The 20,003-nt window shown below is 50.1% G+C and overlaps 1 protein-coding gene across 5 annotated transcripts in view; it reads left to right on the plus strand.

Annotated features, from left to right (window-relative positions):
* KSR2 (kinase suppressor of ras 2) overlaps nucleotides 1-20,003 on the plus strand; it is a 48,650-nt gene that overhangs the window by 25,004 nt on the left and 3,643 nt on the right. Inside the window, exons 8-20 of one of the 5 annotated variants that reach the window (XM_085508779.1) lie at nucleotides 161-228; nucleotides 391-489; nucleotides 1,291-1,409; nucleotides 3,345-3,513; nucleotides 4,829-4,870; nucleotides 5,171-5,237; nucleotides 5,497-5,545; nucleotides 6,126-6,493; nucleotides 13,066-13,162; nucleotides 15,658-15,791; nucleotides 17,986-18,117; nucleotides 19,406-19,535; nucleotides 19,864-19,997. In XM_085508779.1, the coding sequence (XP_085364905.1) occupies nucleotides 161-228; nucleotides 391-489; nucleotides 1,291-1,409; nucleotides 3,345-3,513; nucleotides 4,829-4,870; nucleotides 5,171-5,237; nucleotides 5,497-5,545; nucleotides 6,126-6,493; nucleotides 13,066-13,162; nucleotides 15,658-15,791; nucleotides 17,986-18,117; nucleotides 19,406-19,535; nucleotides 19,864-19,997 (1,608 nt within the window). Of the gene's footprint in view, nucleotides 1-160; nucleotides 275-390; nucleotides 490-1,290; nucleotides 1,410-3,344; nucleotides 3,514-4,828; nucleotides 4,871-5,170; nucleotides 5,238-5,496; nucleotides 5,546-6,125; nucleotides 6,494-13,065; nucleotides 13,163-15,657; nucleotides 15,792-17,985; nucleotides 18,118-19,405; nucleotides 19,536-19,863; nucleotides 20,002-20,003 lie in introns of those variants that run through there. The other 4 variants (XM_085508780.1, XM_085508782.1, XM_085508781.1 and 1 more) reach the window with 4 other exon arrangements.

Raw genomic sequence — 20,003 nt, forward strand, 5'->3', positions numbered from 1 at the left:
AATGCCCTCATTATTTCAGTTCAACATTAGAAATGTCACTTTGGGACTGTGCAGAGCTGGTCACCCATGGGACCTTTGTGTCCCCAAGGTCCCCAGGCGTGTAGCGGTGCCCTGGGGCCGCATCCATCCCTTATGGCTCTCTCTCTGTCTCCGTTTGTAGGCTCAAGTGCCACAACAAATGCACCAAAGAGGCCCCTCCGTGCCATCTGCTGATCATCCACCGCGGAGGTAAGGGCCTTTCTTCCGCTTCTGCCTCCCTGGATGCTGCCACCAGGTAAAACTTTCAGAAGCCCCCGGGCGACTTCGGGAGCCCGACCCTCCATCTCGAGGCTCCCGAAACCGCTTTGGGCGCTCTGTGAAAATTTTACCGACCGTCTTTTCCGCTTGTAGGGAGACGAGCCGTGCGGGGCGAGGCAGATTTGCATTGCAAACCGCTTCCACCCACCCTCCCCCTGCCACCTTTTCTTTTCAGATTCCCCACCGCACGGGGTAAGTGCCAACAGGTTTCAGCCTTTTGCTTTGGAGAGCTCAGGGACCAGACCCGCTGCGATGCTCGGTGCATGAGGGTCCCAGCTGTGCCCCCTTTGGATGCTCTCATGGCGCTTTTGGAGCTGCCTGTCCCGAGAGCTCATTGGAAATACAGAGAAATTTGGAGATGCTTGGAAATCCAGAAATTTGGAAATACAGAGAAATTTGGATGTTCAGAAATACGGGCACGTTGGCAAGCCCAAAAGGAGGTGTTCAGCTGGAGAACCCTTCCCACTTCTTTTCTTCCAGATTTTGGCCAGGTGCCCTGATGGTGGAGGATGAAGGGCTGAGACTGCTTTAGGGGAAATGTTTGCAGTGCCAATTCCAACTTCTGCATTTAATTTTGAGCTAATGAGTGCATTACACACCGCCCAAAGCATGCTCAGTATTTTAGTACTGGGGAAACGCATTGTACTGGTGGCACCCTGCAAGGCAGTTTGTCGTGGAGGTGGGCGAATCCCCAAAATTGGACTGAGCACTGGAGCTGCCCACCTTTGGGGCAGTCCCTGCAGCCAACATTCAACGTGAACACAATAACCCTCTCCCAAAGCTTCTGAAAGGTCCCTGTTGCGAGTGGGAGGCTCTGAGCCGGCTCTCTGCCCACTGAAAGGAAGAGGATGGATGGTGGCGTTGGGTGGGAAATAGCTCACAGTGAGCTCTGGTGACTGCTGCTCCTCTCCAAACACCCCTTTGCATCATTGGGTCTTTCTCTTTTCCCCCCATCCCTCTCCATCCCCATTCCCTGCTCCCTTTTCTTTGCAGCACGGTTGGTGCGGACTGAGTCGGTGCCCTGTGATATCAACAACCCCCTGCGCAAGCCCCCACGCTATTCAGATCTGCACGTCAGCCAGACACTCCCCAAAACCAACAAGCTCAATAAGGTGAGCGTGTTGTCGCACTAACCCATCTCTGACCCCCAGCAGCCACTGAGGTTCTGTTCCTGTATCAATGCCCCAAATCCCTCCTGTGCTCTCCAGGAGAGGATCAGGCTCCGCATCCCCAAAACCTGAGTGGTTTAGTTGGGGTTTTGGCCACTGCTTCTCTGTGTCTGTTCATTACCCACCAAGAGCATCAAAGCCATAGAATCATAGAATGGCTTGGGTTGGAGGGGACCTCAAAGATTATTAAAGGGGTTTCAACCCTATGTGGAAGAAGAAAGAATGAATAAAAGACAAAAAGAGGCCATGCCCTGTGCTTGGAGCAGGAGGTCCATTGGGTTTTCCCATGACTGCAGCATCTGCTGGGGCTCTGCAAGTCTCCAGGCATATCACAGCACCTCTATGGGATACTCTGTGTCTTTTGTGCCTACCAAACTTATTTATTTTAAATAGCTCAAAAACCATATGATATCAGAGCTATTTCCTAAGTCTCATGTCCCTGACCTAGCCAAGCCAGCCCTGGCAATGCACCTGGCTCCCTTTCTCTATGCTACATTAATCGTAATAAACCAGCATGGGTTTATATTAGATGAGATTTAGAGCCTGTTGCAGTCTTTATACCCTGAGCTGTTAGGAGATCCTCGGTGCAATTATCTGCTTTGCTGTTATTGTGGCTCTGGTGTGGTTCAAATGGCTTAGGGGGCACCTGGGGAGGCTGAGAGCTGCTGCAGGAGCCAACAGGAGCACAGAGGCATTTCTCTTTTTAGTACAGGTCCTTCCAATGATTTGTTTCATGTAGGTGTTATGCTCTTTTATTTTATTAGAGGGCACTGGGGAAGTGATTCAGCACTGGGCTGGGGCAAGGAGGGCAATCAGCACTGCACTCCTTCTGCCACTGCATCAGCTCCTTCCTCAGTGTCCCTCTAACCGGAGTGTAATGATGCACACTTTATTTTATGCTCTGAAAACTACAGATGAAACTCATTCACTTGCCAAACCATATAGATATATGTCCTAATATACATGTGCATATGCAAATTCAATGAACCGTACTCAGCTTAGAGGATGCAACGGGGCATTACTAAGGAGGATCGATAGCAACTCCTGCATCAGCAGCAGCTGGAAATGGTCCCTATGCTTCTGCTGAGGCTGTGACCCCAGCACTCCCATTCTCAGTAGGGCTTACATGCTTCATGCATCAGGACCCCTCCTTTCTCTGATGTTTCTCTAGAGATATCCCGTTTTCTGTGTGTAGCATGGGCATCACATTGCTTGTGGCATTTGGTGTTTGTTTAAACCAAGCTGAGGTTGTTGTATGTGTCAGGATGGACCATACGGTTTGTGGGTGGGATTCCTGGGATGCCCAGCTCATTTAAAAGCTCATCAACTGGGACAAAATACCTTCTAGAAGAGGCTGGAGGGTCTTCCCATGAGGGCATGTTTCTGGAGATGGAAAATCAGAGCTTGCAGAGTGTTTCTAAAATGGGCAGCATGGATGAGGTGGGAAACTCTCTCCTCAGTTTCCTTTTCAGATGCTCAGATCCTTCAGGTCCTCCTTGCTCGTGTGCCCCATTATCTCTGTGTGCCCCATCACAACTGTCCCAGCCTTGAGCAGGATCAGTTAGTGGAGGGCAAGGTCATCTTGCACAAGGTGCCTTGGGATAACCAAGTGCTGCCTGGAGAGCCTTGCCTGCTTCTTTAAACCTGCTAGGATTCAGCCCACGCTCCAGTTAGAGCGGTGGATTTGGGCTTACAGAGGCCAGCAGAAGCTGCCAGGTCCATTAAACCCATAAGGACCAAACTGTGGGAATGTGTATCCCCCACTCTGTGGATTTGGAATGTGAACTATGTCACTGCCACTTGTTCTCTGGTGTCCCCTGTGTGGCAGCACCCTGTAGTGCCATAATCTGCACTGTTCTTGCCCTCTCCTCTCTCCAGGACCACATCCCGGTGCCCTACCAGCCAGACTCCAGCAGCAATCCTTCCTCCACCACTTCCTCCACGCCATCCTCTCCGGCCCCACCACTGCCACCCAGCGCCACGCCGCCGTCCCCGCTGCACCCATCCCCACAGTGCCCACGTCAGCAGAAGCAGTTCAACCTGCCAGGTACCCGATGTGTCCACATTCAACGGATACTCCCCAAAAGTGGGGATAATGGGAGCCCAGGCTCTGACCCATCCTCAAGGTGTTCAGACACCTGTGACCAGCACAGGGCTGTTGAAACTCATTGGGTTATGTCACCTCCATGCGACATCTCTTGGGTAGGGTGGGGGCTAGAAGGTTGGGTTCCTACTGCGTTTCCCCATCCAACCTGGCCTTGAGCACCACCAGAGATGGGGATTTTTTATTTTGTGCTGTTTGAAGTGGAAACCACAGAAGGAAAGCCCATAGATGATACCTGGGGGATGTGGGCTTGCATGGGGCTGGCAGGGATGGAGCTCCAAGCCAGATGCGAGTGTGAGCAGCAGCTGGAGGGGCATAAAGCAGGACTTACCGTGCTTTCATCTTCCTGTATGGGAAGTTCAGAGCAGCCTCGGTGATATGGTCATCTTGAGAATTAGAATTTGAGCTGGGAAATCACAACGTGGTGACTTTTTTTCCTCTAGAATTACCTTTGGGTCTTCTTTGATCTTGGCTCAGGGTTGTTCAGGTCCCTCTGTGGAGCTGATCATGCTCTTTGAGGTCTCAAAGCTCAAAAGAAGAAGCTGAGAGTTTGTCTTTGGTGTCTTGAAGGTCAAGATAAGACCAAGGCACCAAGAAGGTGCCAACCTCTGGTAGACTCAGCAGCTCTGTATGTCTTTGCTCTTTGTGCTCATGCAGATGAGCATCCAAGCGCACCAGGAGGGATGTAGCCCTGTGCTGGAAGGATGTTTCCCTAATGCTTGACAGAAACATGCATTTAGAAAAAGCAGGATCAGGCAAAAACAGGTGCAACGGCTGCAGATTCACTGCTTGGTGTCTGTGGGGCGAGTCGCGCTGTTCACACCCTATGGGTTTTTGCTTTCAATTGAACATCCAAATCCCACGGGCAGCATCATCTCTCTCCAAATGTTAATTACTGGTGTGAAGGAGTTGCTGATGCTGACACAGAGCAGAGAAGTTTTAGCATGATGAGCTGCTAGCCTGACCGTTGTGGTGTTGTTCCTCAGTGCTGCCTGTGGGCTTGGCATTTGTACAGGCACAGAGCACGGAAGAGCTTACAATAAAATATATAAGGAGGAAATACAGGAGGGAAAATATCTCTGCACACATTTAATATATTTTGGGAGCTGTGGAGGGAGTATGTGCAGAATGGATTGTTTTATCTCTGTTCCCACAGCAATGTGGGCAGGAGCTGGGCTCGGGGTCAGATCTCATGGTAGAGGATTGGGCACAGACCAGGTGTCGGGGTCAGTGCTTAAGCCCGCTCTCTCTTTTGCAGCCTCCCATTACTACAAGTACAAGCAGCAGTTCATTTTCCCAGGTATGTCTCCTCAAAAGTCTCTCCTATGGTGCAGAGTACTGAGATATCCCCTTGAAGATGGGCAAGGTCCACCCAACCCACCTTGACCCTTACTGGGGGTGGGTGCATGACTGGGTTTTGCATGGGGATAGGGTTGGGGTTCTGCCAAAACCCTATATCTTCCTCCAGAACCTTGCACTCTGGAGGTGCTTCAGGGCAAGGGGATGCTAATTAATATCAAGACTGAATAGCACCAGGGCATTCCCAAGGTTTTGGAGCTTTGCTCCCTATCCTACTCTCACTGCACTTTCTTCTCCCTAGATGTGGTACCTGAGACACCAACCCGAGCCCCACAGGTGGTCTTGCACCCTGTCACATCCAACCCCATGTGAGTGATGTCCTTTTGGAAATGCCATTTGGGAAGGGTTTGAAAGAGAGATGTTTAATGGCTGGGATCTTGGTCCAGGCTGGATGCCTGTTGGGGTTTGAAGGATCTTGGCTTATTTCTGGGGGAGTTGTTGTAGGGATAGGGATGCCTTAAAGATCAGCAAGAGCTTCTCTTCACATCCCTTGGGAAGATGATGTACCTAATGTCAGTTTTCATGCTGCGGTTGTTGTGTCTTGTTGTTTTTCTTTTTTTTTGACAGCCTGGAAGGAAATCCATTACTTCAAATTGAAGTGGAGCCCACGTCAGAGGTGAGATGCTGTGTGTTTTGCATGAGGAGTGAAAGGAAAAGTTCAGAAACCACAGCTGTTTAAGCCATGGAATGGGGACTTGGCATTTGGATGCCTCCATCACTTATACACCCTCCAGATACAACTCACAGAACTGTTTGGGCTCAGCCTTGGGTTCTGTTGGCACCTGTATTTTATGTATTTCAAGGCATGTTTCATTGGAACCAGGTGATAACCTAATTTTCAGCTAGGCTTGATCCTGCCCAGTCACAGAAGGATGTGGGTCAGTGATGGGTCTCAGTAGGTCAGCTTGATGGTTGGATTTTGTCTTCTCCAACCTGGATGTTTCTGGATTTTGTGCTGCACCTGTGTTCCCACCCCATGTTGTGGGTCCCTTGTGGGCTTTGTGTCTGCCCTCAAGTTCATATTCAAAGAGATATTATGAGACACATTGAAAGTTTGATGTAGGTCAGGCATGGGTTTGAGGTTCCTTGGTAGCATTTTGCCATTTTATGGCACGTTGCACAATGCAGCCCCACTGAATGCCCCAGTGGCAGATGGGTGCTGTTCCCTGCGTGACCACCTTACTGTCCCCACACAGAATGAGGAAGGCACCGAGGAGGCTCAGGAGTCAGAGGATGACTTTGAGGAGATGAACCTCTCACTCCTCTCTGCCCGCAACTTCCCCCGCAAAGCCAGCCAGACCAGCATCTTCCTGCAGGAGTGGGACATCCCCTTTGAGCAGCTGGAGATTGGCGAGCTCATTGGCAAGGGCCGCTTTGGGCAGGTCTTCCATGGCCGCTGGCATGGGGAGGTGGCCATCCGCCTCATTGACATCGAGCGGGACAATGAGGACCAGCTGAAAGCTTTCAAGAGGGAGGTGATGGCGTATCGGCAGACGCGGCATGAGAATGTGGTGCTCTTCATGGGAGCCTGCATGAGCCCTCCCCACCTTGCCATCATCACGAGGTTAGACCCAGTGTCATGATCTTGTCATGTCTTCATCCCAAAATGTTTTCTCTTGTGGTCAACTTTTCATCAAGGTGCTGAGAGGTAAGGCTGGCCAGTCTCCATCCTTAAAGGGACAAATTCCAGCTGGTCATGCCAGCATCTGTATATAAAGAGATGTCCTCCACTTGGCCATGCCAGCCTCCAGCCCTACAGGAATCTCCTCACTTTCTGATGATGAACCTCCTGAGATCTGTTGGTTTGTTCTCATCGGAAGGAGCTCAGTGTGGTGCTCACTCTGGGATGGGATTGGCAGCTTCTGTTTCCACATGGCTTTTGCGTGGTCCCTGGGTCTGTGTGTGAATGGGTTTGAAGCATGCAAAGCACCAATCAACAGCTTTTGTGAATAACTTGGTGTTGTGAGAATGGATGGTTTGGGCATCTGAAGGATTAATAGAGTGCAACTGTGGTGCCAAATCATCCACAGAAAGGCAGAAGGGAAGCAGAAGTGGAAAAAACTAAGCACATTCGAGGGCTCCAATGATCTGGAGCTCATTCATGGGACTCCTCAATCCCAAGACTTTACAAGTTCAGTTATGGTCTACTGGAGCATTTCCTTTCTTTCCCAAAGTATTTGCCCCCATGATACACCAATAATTGTGTATGGGACTCATAGTGAGCTTGGGATGGGGCCAGGGGAGGGAGGTGCCACCTTTGGCACAGACACGGAGGCATTGCTGGAGAAATGTTTTGAATTACCCCTTGTCTCCTGCTCACCGAGGCCTAACCTGACAGCATGTAAAATACATTTCTCTCTGAATATTCAGCTATTTCCCTCACCTCCAGCCTACGTGTGCTGCTGCAGGGCTTGCTGTGGTGCCACTCAGAGAAGTTTTCCCATGGTTAAGTTGAATTTCCAGAAAGTCTGTGTTGCTGTATTAAAGCAGCAAGCCCTTTGCTGGGCTTTTCAGTCCTATTCAGTCTCAGAAACGGAGTGTTATATATCTATGTATGTATATTTTAGCTCTGAAGTGTTTTCTATCCTAATACCTCTTTATATAAAACCACTCAGGTGCCGTTTTTGACAGTTTGACAAAATAAATATGTGCACTGCAGTGGCTTGATGCATTAATACTAGGGCTGAAAAGCACACCGCTCAGCTTTCTTTTCTTCCCCACCTGCACTCGGTCCTTTGTAAGGTCTAAGTACTGTGTTAAATGATTACCTGAAATACAGCTTGGGCTTGTAGCATCTCTGAGTGTTGCATGCTCGCAGCCCTAATGATCTCTGCTTCATGAATGCCTCCTTATCCGGTGCTGTTTGCCGGAATAGAAGGTATAACAGATAACACAACCTTGGAGTCTCTTCTGTCATGGTGAAGGGCAGAGATGATGGCTGGGCACTGCAGAGACGAGGATGATGTGATGTGAACCGGATTAGAAGTGGTCCAGAATACGAGGAGTTGTCCAGGGTGCTGATAGTTGTCTGGGATGCTGGGAGTGGTGGGGAAACTGCAGCTCCAGCCCTGAGATGTATCCTTGAATGTCAGGAGAAGGGAGAGATTCAGCTGCTGGTGGGAATTCAGTGGTGGTTTGCACGGTGGTGGCTCCGCTAGAGTTGCTAATGGATTTTCTCTTGGGTAATGAGCGGTGGGGACAGTTAACATTCATCTTAATTAGTCTTGAACACGAGTGATGGGAGCCGTAGTGCTGCAAGATGAGTGTGGAGCTGTGGGAAGCAGCCTCGCAGCCCTTGGCTGGCTGCAAAGCAGGGAGTGAGAACCCGCGTTTCAGAGCTTATGGACCCATTCTGACTGCAGGGGTGGGGCTGAGCAGTTCGGTACGTGGGGTTTCTTGGGACACCAAGTAGGTGGCTGAAGAACATTATGATTTAACCTGATAAGAGTTTGTAAGGAAGATTAATTTGTTGAAGGTGCCTTTCAACAGAGGAACTCTGAGTTCTTCTGCTGCAGGTGGAGCATCTCCAGCATATCCTGTAGCTGGTCCCTATGGGTGCTGAGGATGTACAGTTAGACTGAAAGCATCTGGAGATGGGGTGAGAACAGGGATGCACTGAACCCTGCTTGGTCTGGGACCAAATAGAAAAGGAATGAAAGGAAGAAGGAAAGGATTTGTGGTCACAATGACTGGATGGGCTGTGGGGACAAAGGGGCAGCAACACGGCACCTAGGAACTCTGCACTCAAAGACCCAATAATTCTGCAGTAAGGGAATAAGGGAAGCTCTTCTCCTCCTGACATTTACATCCCGGCTCAGCTGCACAGGATTTGGGGCTTGTAGACCTTAATGCTTAGGGAGCTGGGGGATGCATATTTAATGGGATGTGAAGGACGGGGTTCTCTCTCTCGGGTGTAAGGTTTTGCCTCCCATGAACCTCCCCCCACTTGAGTTCCCCAACACCAGCTTTGGCAAACTGCCTCCTTCCCTTTTCTGTTGTTTTTCTCCTCTGGCTTCTGCCACCTTTCGCTTTCCATAGCATTTAGAGTAATGAAGCTCGTAGATCATATAATAAATAGGTATTGACTTCTTGCCACTGGATGGTTCAGAATGGATTGACCCGTGGGAATACACTTCTTCTCAATCAATAAGAGGCCATCAGGTTGGATAAATCTTGATAACGACTGACAAAGGGAAAGTCAATATGTGTATTAATATATACATTAAGTGAGCATATATCTTCTGCCTGCAGACAGTGAAGCTCAATGGCAGTGCTAGGAGAGACTGAAATACCCAGAGAGGGGAGGGATTGGGGATGGGATAGGCACTGGTGTGGTGTCTGTGGTGCTTTGTGCTGGAATGAGAGATGCGGCACTCAGGGACCACTTGTTTGCCACAGATGAGCCACTGGGGACAGGGGCTGCTTTGCATTTCCCTGCCTTGGAGCTGCTTTGCAAGCAGCTGTAGCAGAGCTTGTCTCCTCCGCCACTATCTCCTTGAAATAAAAATGCATGGAGTTTGCTTTTTCTAAATAACTGGCTGCTTCCCAAGGCCTGATGGGCTCCGAGGCACTTTGCGGGGAGGCTGCTCTCCCTCCTCCTCCTCCTCCTCCCCCTCCCCCAGCCTTACTCTGTAGCACTGAGGAGGAAAATACAGCTGTGTCTGTTGCTTCCATCCCAGGACAGTAGGGAGGATGCAATCGGGGATGAGCACAACAGTGCACCTTCACAGCTCCCTTCTAACTTTGCTCTGCACAAAGTGTGCTGGGGCACTTTGGCTGTGGGGCTGCAGCCAAGCTGCTTGTGGCTGGCTCCTTGCTGCCAGAGCTCTGGGAGGTGTTAGTGTGGAAACAAGTGTTTCCTGACTGATAAAGCCAAGGAGAGCCCAGCTGTGCTGTCCTAGTAGGATTCACATAGGAGCTGGGTTTTGTCCTGGGGATTTTCCCCCCACCAAGTGATGCTCCAGGAGGGTCTGGGCTTGGGAGGATACTGATATGCAGGAGGGCTCTTGCAGTGGTTAGGGCTGATGCTTTGTTTTGGCTGCAAGGAGTGTTTGCGTGCCTCCAGTCCCCAGGAGGAAAGAGAACTCACAGAATTTGGCAAAACAATGGGTGCGGAGAGGAAAGGCGGCTCCCAGAGGACATAGCAGCAGGGCAGGAAATGAAATAAATGTACTCCTAGGGCAGGAACGTGTCTATGCTTGGATTTAGGGCATTGGGTGTGTGTGGCTAAGGGGAGAGCTGTGGTGTGTCCCAGTGACATTGGGATTTCTCAGTCTTCTATTACTTCTAGCACTCGTTATTAATTCCCACTCTCTCCTCTTGTCTCTCCCCTGGGTATAGGATGCTGGCCATCACTATGGCATCCCGTCCACTTCCCATAAATCAATTGAGCAGCGAGCAATGAGCTTCCTGGGGTCTGGCATTTATCACTTTGGGGTGTTCAAAGCGATCTCATTTAATGGGCCCCTGTGACATTTGTGCGGATGGTTGGGCAGAGTGAAGGAAAGCACAAAAATCCCACTAAAGTAATGGCATCACGACCCGAGCGCAGCCACTGAGGTGCCATTGGCACTGAATTTATTCCAGCATGAGTGAGCAGGAGCGGACTCAGGTCTTAGACCCTATCGAGCTGATGACCATCAATATTGCGAGGAGGATGAAGCTGCTTCCACATCAAATGAGAAAAATACCGAGAAGCACTGCTCCTACTTTCCTTGGCTCATCCCTCCTGAATCATTCCTCTGCAAGTCGCTTTGGCTTTGCTCCCATTGCTGATGTCTCCAGCCCACACTGGTGAAATGCAGCATGTTTATAAAGCAATTTGGGATTTGGTTTGCTTGGCTGAACACTTCAGAAACTCATTTTGAATAGTGAGCACCTGCAGTGGGATGGGGCCAGGCTGTCCTGAGGCTGAGGAGGCTGCAAGGGGACATTTAGGGTTGATATGAGGGCCAAGGGACCATGGGTTGGTGTCACTGAGCATCTCCCTGCTGGCTGTGGTTGCGTTCGGTCTCATGTCACCACCTTGCCTGCTTTGCTGATGGGTGCACGTAGAGAGGTTCAGGTGTAAGAGATGAATGCTTGTTTAGGGATGTGCTCTTCAGATATGGATGAGCTAGAATCCAAATGTGAAAGCGCAGCTCAGGTGCCATTGTCCCCAGTGTCACGCTGTGGTGTCACGCACCATACGCAGAGCCGTCGGCCCACAGCCTTTCAGAAATGACTTCTCCAAGCAGAAAGGTAAGGCAAGGGATGAGAAGGGCCTGAATTACTGAGAGCTGCCATGAAAAGGTTCTGCAGGTGTCAGTTCAATAGGCTCAGGTGCTGCATAATAGGTGCAAACAGGGCTTTGTGGCTGCACTGGCATCTCTCGCAATTAAGTCAGAGTTATTCATCGGGGGAATGTGAGGAATGAGTCATGGAGATGTATTCTTGGGGCTGGAGGAGAGCTGGTGGTGTGTCTCTTCTCTGCCATGCCATGTCCCACTGGCAATTGCTGTCCTTGCACCGAGCTTGTTCCATGTGTGGCCAATACCTTGTTCAATTAATTCTCCCTACCTGTAAATGAAAGAGATGGGAATTTCATTGGAAATGGGATGTGGGTTTTCACTGTCATTGAGAGATGTAGAAATTGGAGGGGTTTTTTTCTCCCAATCAGCCCTTTTCCCAGGAAAGCAGCTGATCATAACTCAATCCAGGGCTGAAATCAGGCCCTTTCCCAGAATTAAGCTCTTCATTTAATTTGTAATGTTGATTCATGACTAATCCAACCCACAAGGAACTTTTGGTAACTGTTTGCTCCGGAGGGAAATCAGCTTTTGCTCAGGATCATGGAGAACTGGGCTGTGTGTGTGTGAGGGGCAGAAAGCCTATTGCATTCTGTAGCCTTAAGCTCCATAGGTCCATTTTGCAAACCAGTGCAAAAAAGCCTTCATGATGGAAGGAGAGTTAACATCTGTTACAGTTTTGCACCCTTTTAATTCCAGCTGCAGAAAGCCAAGGACAGAGATTTCCTTTATCACTTATTTCCAAGCAGTCTGAGAGCACTTCAGAAAAGCTCATATTTGTCTGTAACTGCGGCCAAACCATTCCAGCAGATAAAGTGGCTGATTTGGGTGGAAGGAGACAGAGTGGCCCCAGGCAGGGCTGGTGCTGCTGCCTTCCAACTCAACAGCAGTGAGGTGCTTTGAGGGATGCTGTTGCCCTGCCCAAAGTTTGGAAGTTTTGGATCTCTCCCATTCCTGATTAGCTGCCTCACCTGGAAATGGTGCCTGTGAGCCACTCTTGGCTATGGGGCAGGGGGCTATGATCCCGTTTGGAACCACAGCCCATTCAAATGTCAAAAGCACTGTGGGAGCCCAGCTTTCCTCCCCACTCTGGAGGTGAGCCCCAAATTTTGGTAGATATTTGTGGGCATCCAGACATATCCTTGTGGTTTGCATCCCAAAGGCTGGCAGTGGACTGGAGAATGGGAGTGAAAACCTGTGTCTTCACATTTGATAACGAGAATCAGATCAATGAGCGGCTGTGCTTACAGCCTATCTAACCAGAGGCGTACCTTGCCTGGTGCCTTATTTCCCAGGCACAGGTATCTAGTCCCTTCTTTCAAAGGTTGCCTATAATGAGCGTGGGTGGATGCAGAGGAGCTAAAAAAGCCCTTTTTTTTGGTGGGCGGGAGTCAAGGCAGCATCCACCCACGTCTTCCATTATGATATTCAAATGTCAATATATTTTTAATTGGTTTATGTGCACCTCCCCTCCCCCTACAGCTGCCTTTGGTAATTAAGGCTCTGTAAATAGATTTTACTGTAATTGGTACAAGAAGGAAAATTGGAAGACATTGTACAGTGCATTGGGGTTTTTTGTGTGTGTGTGTGTGTTTTTTTCCCCCCTTTCTCCCCATCTTTCCTCTTTTGACTCATGTTGAGCATTGTATCCTATGGGGGAAGAGGTGGGAGCAGATGTGGGCACAAAATAAAGCTTTCAGGGTGAGGTCCAGCTGGGACCTGGGGATGGGGACCTCCAGATGCAGCCAAACCTCTGGCAGCAATTTGTAACCCCTCCCAATGTTGTTGTTATTAGGGGGTTTTTGCTCAGCGGGGGTTTGTCAGCTTCTCCCTTTTCCTGTCCTTCCAGCTTGTGTAAAGGACGGACTCTCTACTCGGTGGTGAGAGACGCCAAAATCGTCCTGGATGTCAACAAGACGAGGCAGATAGCGCAGGAGATTGTGAAGGTATGGTGTGGTTAGGTGGGATGCTGCTGTCTGCCATGGGCACCTAGCGGAGCTGCACAGGGTGCTGGGACCAGCAGCATCTCTGGCTTTGAGCTCTTTGACCCACCCCAAGTGAACACTGCAAATGGGACCTTCTGTCCCCTGCCTGTAACAGGGAAGAGGCCATGAAATCCTGGAATCCCAAAACATCCCAAGTTGGAAGGAACCCACAAGGATCATCAAGTTCAAGTCCTGGCTCCACACAGCACTCATAATCCAAACCCAGTGTCTGAGAGTGTTGTGCAAAGTGGCACTTAGCACCCTCATGGACAGCAGTAAGGTCCTATGGACACCACAGCTCAGCTGTAGATCAGCAACAAGGAGAGTTCTATGGGATCCCTCAAGTTTAACACAAAACACCTGGTACCTAAAGCACCAGACATGGGTCCTACCCCAGCAGATCAAGGCTGGGCAGCACCTCCAGCAAATCCCAAGGGCTGAGTCCATATAAGCAACTATGGGTGGGCCATGATCCTTCATGGTGTATTTGGCCGCAGTGGTGTCACCTCCTTGCAAGCTCCAGCCTTAAGTCAGTGTGTCTAATGTCTGTTTCCCTGATCTTGTATTTTCAGTTTTGAAAAGATGACTTTTTCCTGCTGAGCAAATGTCACAGGCATCACACATGTTTTTGCCTTCCAGATGCTCACAGCGGGTGCTAATGGCTCAGGTCAACCCTTTTCCAGTATCAGTCATGTCTCCTTGTGCTGGTCAGGGTCTGCAGGAGCACCTGGGAGTTGGCTGTGTTAGGAATGTATTGGAGACATGGAACTCTCGATAGGTTCCTGCAGCCCACAACAGGCAGTGGATGTGGGGCTGCCCTCAGTGCATGTGGGGTGCAGTGAAGGTACTATTAGAAGAGGCTAACTGGCTGGGGAGCATCCAGAGGAGGTGCTACTTGGACCACGTGAGGAGCTTCAGCCCCACAACCCTGCACTTGTATGGCTTTATCCTTTGATTCCCTGCATGAGTCAGGAGATCCTTGAAGCTTATGGGATTGCTGGGTGCAAGGGCTCTTGTTCCACTGTGATCCTCTGGAGCTGAAAGTTAATTTGTTTTAGGAGCAAAGCCGGCAGAGGGAGCTGGATTTTCGTGTACATTGGAGCAAAGGAAGGTGACACTGAGCTGGGCTTGTTGGCTCGGCTCATCTTCAGGCCTGGAATTGGTGGATATGTGGGATCTGTGGCATCCCCTGTGGAGGCTGTGGCTCATCTGGAGGACTGGTTGCTGCTTCAGGAGTGCCTTCAGCAAGGGCTGCACTGTGCTTCTGTCCTGCAGCCTGCTCCCCAGCCTCCCCGGGCCCCACATTGCAGAGCCATTGTGAGAGGCTTGGTGGCATGTCTGGAGGATGGACAAGCCTCAGTCTGGATGGCAGCTTCCACAGCCCCTTTGGCAAGCATCCTCTCCTATCACACTGCTGGCGCCCCTGCATTCCAGCTCGACAATCCAACCTGTTCCCAATTATCTCTGGGAAGAAAGTCCATGGGGATGCATCCTCTTCTTAGGGTTCAGGAGCAACTCCATTCATTCTGCTGTGTACACAGATTTTAGTGTGCTGTGGACTTTGGGATGAGCTGCCTTCACAAGCTACATGTGGTGTGGTCGACAACCCCAAATCACTGGACAGTATTTACAGTAACCACACATCTACTGCATGAAGAACACGATGTGCGAAGGCAATAGTGGTATTTTACAGCAGATTTTAAACCTTAGCACTGTTCTATGTGCTGGGGCTTGGAGACCCCTAATTAATTTGGCTCTGGCACCTGGGGCATCTGTGTCTGTAGGAAGTGCTCAGAGCTGGGATGGTGGAAACCCACTTCAATCTCCCCATGCTGGTGATGGGCAATGGATAATTGCTCTCAAGCAACAGCTTGCTGGCCCATTGAGCATTTACCCTCTGGTCCCCCCTCTAGAAGAAGTTTCCTTACTCTGCTTATGAGGATGAAAACTGAGACAGCACCGTGGGCCTTGCTGCAGCCCAATGAATATCTCAGTGAGCAGTGGATCTGCCCACAGGCAGCTCCATCAAACGATGCTCTATGAGCCTGGTGCAGGCGAGTTTGGATTTCCCACCCATGGCCTTCTTTTTGCATCATTAGCAATCATTTTAATTAACTGCCAAATCTCTTTTCCTAGGGGAAGGCATTAAGGCAGGGCTCCTGCCGGGCTCTGCTTTCCAGCTCACTGTGCAGGGATGCATGTGGGAAGCCCCGATGGCTCCAGCAGTGAATGTAGTAGTGGGATGGAGAGCTCTGACTTGTTCCCCTTCTGTTCTCAACCCCGATAGAGAAGGCAAAACCATTAACATCAGTGTTTCTCAGCAGAGGATTTCAGGGCAGCTTTGCTGTTTCTCAGCATAATCAATCAGCAATCATTGGCGAGGTTGCCCCTTTTTTGCCATTCTCCTGTTTCTGTGTGCTTTGTCAGCTTTGTTTTTTCTCTCTCCTCCACCTTAGGGCATGGGGTACCTGCATGCCAAAGGGATCCTCCACAAAGATCTCAAGTCCAAAAATGTTTTCTATGACAATGGGAAGGTTGTGATCACGGACTTCGGTCTCTTCAGCATCTCGGGAGTTCTCCAGGCAGGCAGGTAGGACATGATGCAATGGAAACACAGGCTTCATCCCTGGTCCTAGAGCTGAGGGCATGGGGAAGGAACCCCAAAAGCTCTTTTGTGCATGTACTTGGCCCTGGTAGCCTTGGTGGGCATGAGGACAAGGGGGCTTGGAGTGTCTTTTGGCTCTGCTTCAGCCATCCTCCAGCAGTATCCCTAAAATCCACCAGCATCTGCTCCATCCTGAGCTCCCTGGCTGCTGAGTGGGGCTGTATGCTGACCTTTGGGTTGCTGCAGACATCTGGCTGTGGTGCCTGTGCCTAAATGAGCGCAGCAAGCAGAGAGCCAAGCTCGGGACATTTACAGCTTTGCAACTTATTGGTGTCTCTTTGGGTTTGAAATAAGGCGCATTTGGTAGATTTCCTTTACTAAATCTGTTTTTTGCCAGTGTTTTGGGAGGGCTGCAGGCTGTAGGCTCAGCAGCATAGAGAGTTTCAGCCGTTCAGGGGAGAAAAGCAAAACTAGAGTGAGGGGGAATGAAAGAGGACAAAAAGAATTAAGGTTTTATCTGAGCAACAGCAAAAAAGTGCTGCTGCTCCTCTTGGCTTCCATTTGTTCCCACCAACTGCACATGGTGGGATTTCGTGGATGGTGGGACTTTGGTCCTGCCCTTGCAGTTTCCTGGTGGCTTTGTGTACTGGATTTGGGCAAAAACAGACAAATTTTGCCACAGGCAAAACTTTTGGGAATGCTGCAGTAGAAGAAAGCAGCCGGTGTTCTGAATGGGCCTGAGTGCATTACTGGGTGGGGATGTTCCATGCCTGGCCTTACCCTATTTCCACAATGAGTTCCCAATGAAATGGGATGATGCTCAAGGTCAGGATGCCACTTGAGTGGTAAAGCCAAGGAGATTGCTCAGTAGAGGATAGACGACACGTGGAGCTGTCCAGACATACCAGGTCTTCTAGAAGTGATGGGTGTTCTGCTAGAAAAATGAGGACAATGCAGAAGTTCCTGTCCAAAGGGCTTTTGGGGTGGCTGCCCTTGGCTGTTGGCCCCACACACATCTCCTGTTGGGGTTTGAACCTGTTGTTCACCATGGCACTTTTGAAGCAGAAAGTGCTTGCAGATCTGATCTTCTTGTTCAGGTTAAGTTGTTATTGGTGGTTATGGTGTCTCTCAACTGTGTAGAGATGGAAGCAAATACTGGCAGGTCAGGCTAAGTATAGTGACATTACTTTATGCACAGATGTGAATGAGAACAACAACCTGGCCTGTTCTCGACAGAGTTTAAGAATGCCATCACTTAAAAATCCTCCTCATCCTCCTAGCACAAGATTGCCTTGAGTTCCTGAAAGCACTTGGTGCACTGATACAAACACTCTGCTGAAAAATGAGATGGCTATCAAACCTAAAGCATGCTCTGCAGAGAACTCGTTACCTGGCACCTTATCCTGGTGAAATCATATTTATTTTTCCTGTACTTAAACACTGTGGGACTTGGTAGGGCTGCTCTAGATATTTATTTTTCCTATACTTAAACGTTGCAGGACTTGGTAGGGCTGCTCCAGATATTTATTTTTCCCATATTTAAATGTTGCACAGCTTGATAGGGCTGCTCCATGTATTTATTTTTCATGTATTTAAATACTGCAGGGCTTGATAGGGCTGCTCTGTAATTAGAGGTGGTTTGGAGTGGCCTGAAGAGCTCTTCTGCTCTCACTGCTGCTCTCTTGTTCTGTGATGTGCCTGGGCTGGATATGAAGTTGTGAAAGTGCCATAGTTTAGCCAAATTTGGGATTGCTCTGGAGTTCAGCCTTCTCTGCAGGTTGAAGTATTGCTGGGGCATTGACTGAGTCCAGGGCTCCATCAGCCACCATGTGCGCTGACCCCAGGACATACAAGACATACAAGAGAGCAGGTAGAGGGGAGCTCTGTTACCTGGTGAAGCGTTGGTTTGATCAAACAGCTCTGGAAGGAGCAGGAGAGAGCAAGTTGTGCCATCAGTGCATCCAAGCTCCTGAGGGAGGAAGAGAGGAGGAAGGCACCAGCATCATCCTCAGCTGTTGGCCAAGTCATCCCTGTGTGTTTATACCGACTGGGGGGACCTTGAGGATGTAGGGAAATGATGGACTGGATGGGATCAAACACCTAAAAACACTGATTGCTGGGCCATGATAGGGTGAGCTGAGTTGGAGTACACCATGTTCTCAGCTCTCTGTGCCTGCAGGAGGGAGAACAAACTGCGGATCCAGAATGGCTGGCTGTGCCACCTGGCCCCTGAGATCATCCGCCAGCTCTCACCTGACACTGAGGAGGACAAGTTGCCCTTCTCCAAGCACTCGGATGTCTTTGCACTGGGGTGAGTCTCTGTGGTGTGGTGGGTGTCTGGTGGGGCTGCTGCCATCGCTGAGGCATAAACCTGCTTCAAAAGAATTTGAGTAAATATCCTCCAAGCCCTCCTGTGTCACAGACAAGAGTGAATGTGGGAATCTCTTCTTAGCACGGATAGTGATGGGAAAGCAGCTGGAAGTGGGATGAAGATGGGATAGGATGAGAACATGGTGGTGTGAAGCAATTGGATGGAGGCTTAGTGGGATGGAGATGTGGGGGGGATGATGCAGTGGGTTGAAGATGTCTTAGGATGGGGATGCAGTGGATTGGGGTCATGTTGAGATGATGCAATGGGATGAGGAGTTCATGGGATAGAAACAGTGGAATATGATTATGGTGAGATGATGTAGAGGGATGAGGATGCAGTGAGATGGGCATGTGGTGGAAAGATGCAGTGGGATAGGGATGCAGTGGGATGAAGATGCAATGGGATGAGGATGCTGTGGGATGCAGATACTGGCCCACAAATCCCCATAACTCTCCCATCCTCTCTGCTGGGTGCCTGCAGATGGTCTGAGCAGCCGTGGCTGTCACTGGGGGCTGAGCAGAGGAGGAGATGCCAAAAGGCTGAGAAGGGGAGAATTGATGAGTCTCCTTCAGTGGGACCGCTCAGCCGACAGCCTCATCGCTCCTGCTATTTATCTAGTAGAAAGCATCCTTTGTGACAGGAGTCCCATCACGCCCCGATCAAACCTTTCTCGAGGCGGGTGTAGGGCTGTGGTTTTTATCCAGTGGATTAATCTTATCGTGCACACCTTAAAGGCTGCGGGCTGCAGTGATTAGTTTACGTGAAGCTGTTATCCGAAGTGATATTTCCATCAAAACTGCAGTAATTAAAGCTGAAAGAGTTTGGATCTTCCCTCCCCCAAGGCAGAACGTCAGCACAGGAAAAAAAAAGAAGTAATTAGGGGATCTGATCAAGCTCAGACAGTTACTCAGGCTTAGTCTTTTCTGCATTGTGTCCGCCTGTTCCCCACCGAACATCTTGGTGTGTGCCTGCAGCAGAAGGCAAAGCATGTGGTCCCCACACTGCTGTCCTGCACAACACATATGCACAGTTATGCCCTGTCAGGGTAGATGGTATAAGCATGGAGCAAATGTGTGTGGGCAGGGCTGAACACCTGTGACAGGTGGTGCCTCAGATGGATGCAAGGGGAAGCATCTCAGGAATCTCGTTTGGAGTAGGGAGATGTTAGGGTGACATTTGGGTGTCCACACTTGGGATGACCTTTGTCCTGATCCTGCTGTCTCCCCAGCACCATCTGGTATGAGCTGCACGCACGGGAATGGCCCTTCAAGACACAACCAGCGGAGGCGATAATATGGCAGGTTGGGCGAGGGATGAAGCCCAACCTCAGCCAGATTGGGATGGGCAAGGAGATCTCGGTAGGTGCCATGGGGCAGGCTGACCCATTGCGGGGGGGAGAGGTGTGGGGGGAATGGGGAATGTTGTTGGGCAAAGGGTTGGGCTTGGTCTTGATGCTGAACATGTAACTTTCATGGGGTATAGGATGGAGATAGGGCTCCCTGCTGGGGCCATGTGGGGTGGGTATGGGGTTCCCTATAGAGAATGTGGGATGGAGATGGATTTTTTACAGGGGGTGTGGGGTGGAGATAAGGCTCCCTATAGGGGATGTGGGGTGACTGTGTGGTGTATGGGCAGTGGTTATGGGACCACGTCCTTGTGCTCACCTCTCACTGTGTGTGGCTGCAGGACATCCTACTCTTCTGCTGGGCCTACGAGCAGGAGGAGCGACCCACCTTCACCAAGCTCATGGACATGCTGGAGAAACTGCCAAAGCGCAACCGTCGCCTTTCCCACCCCGGGCACTTCTGGAAGTCAGCAGAGTAAGT

The sequence above is a fragment of the Coturnix japonica genome, chromosome 9 (genome assembly GCF_054131305.1).
Source record: "Coturnix japonica strain WE chromosome 9, WE-NBRP24, whole genome shotgun sequence".
NCBI classification, from domain to species: Eukaryota; Metazoa; Chordata; class Aves; order Galliformes; family Phasianidae; genus Coturnix; species Coturnix japonica.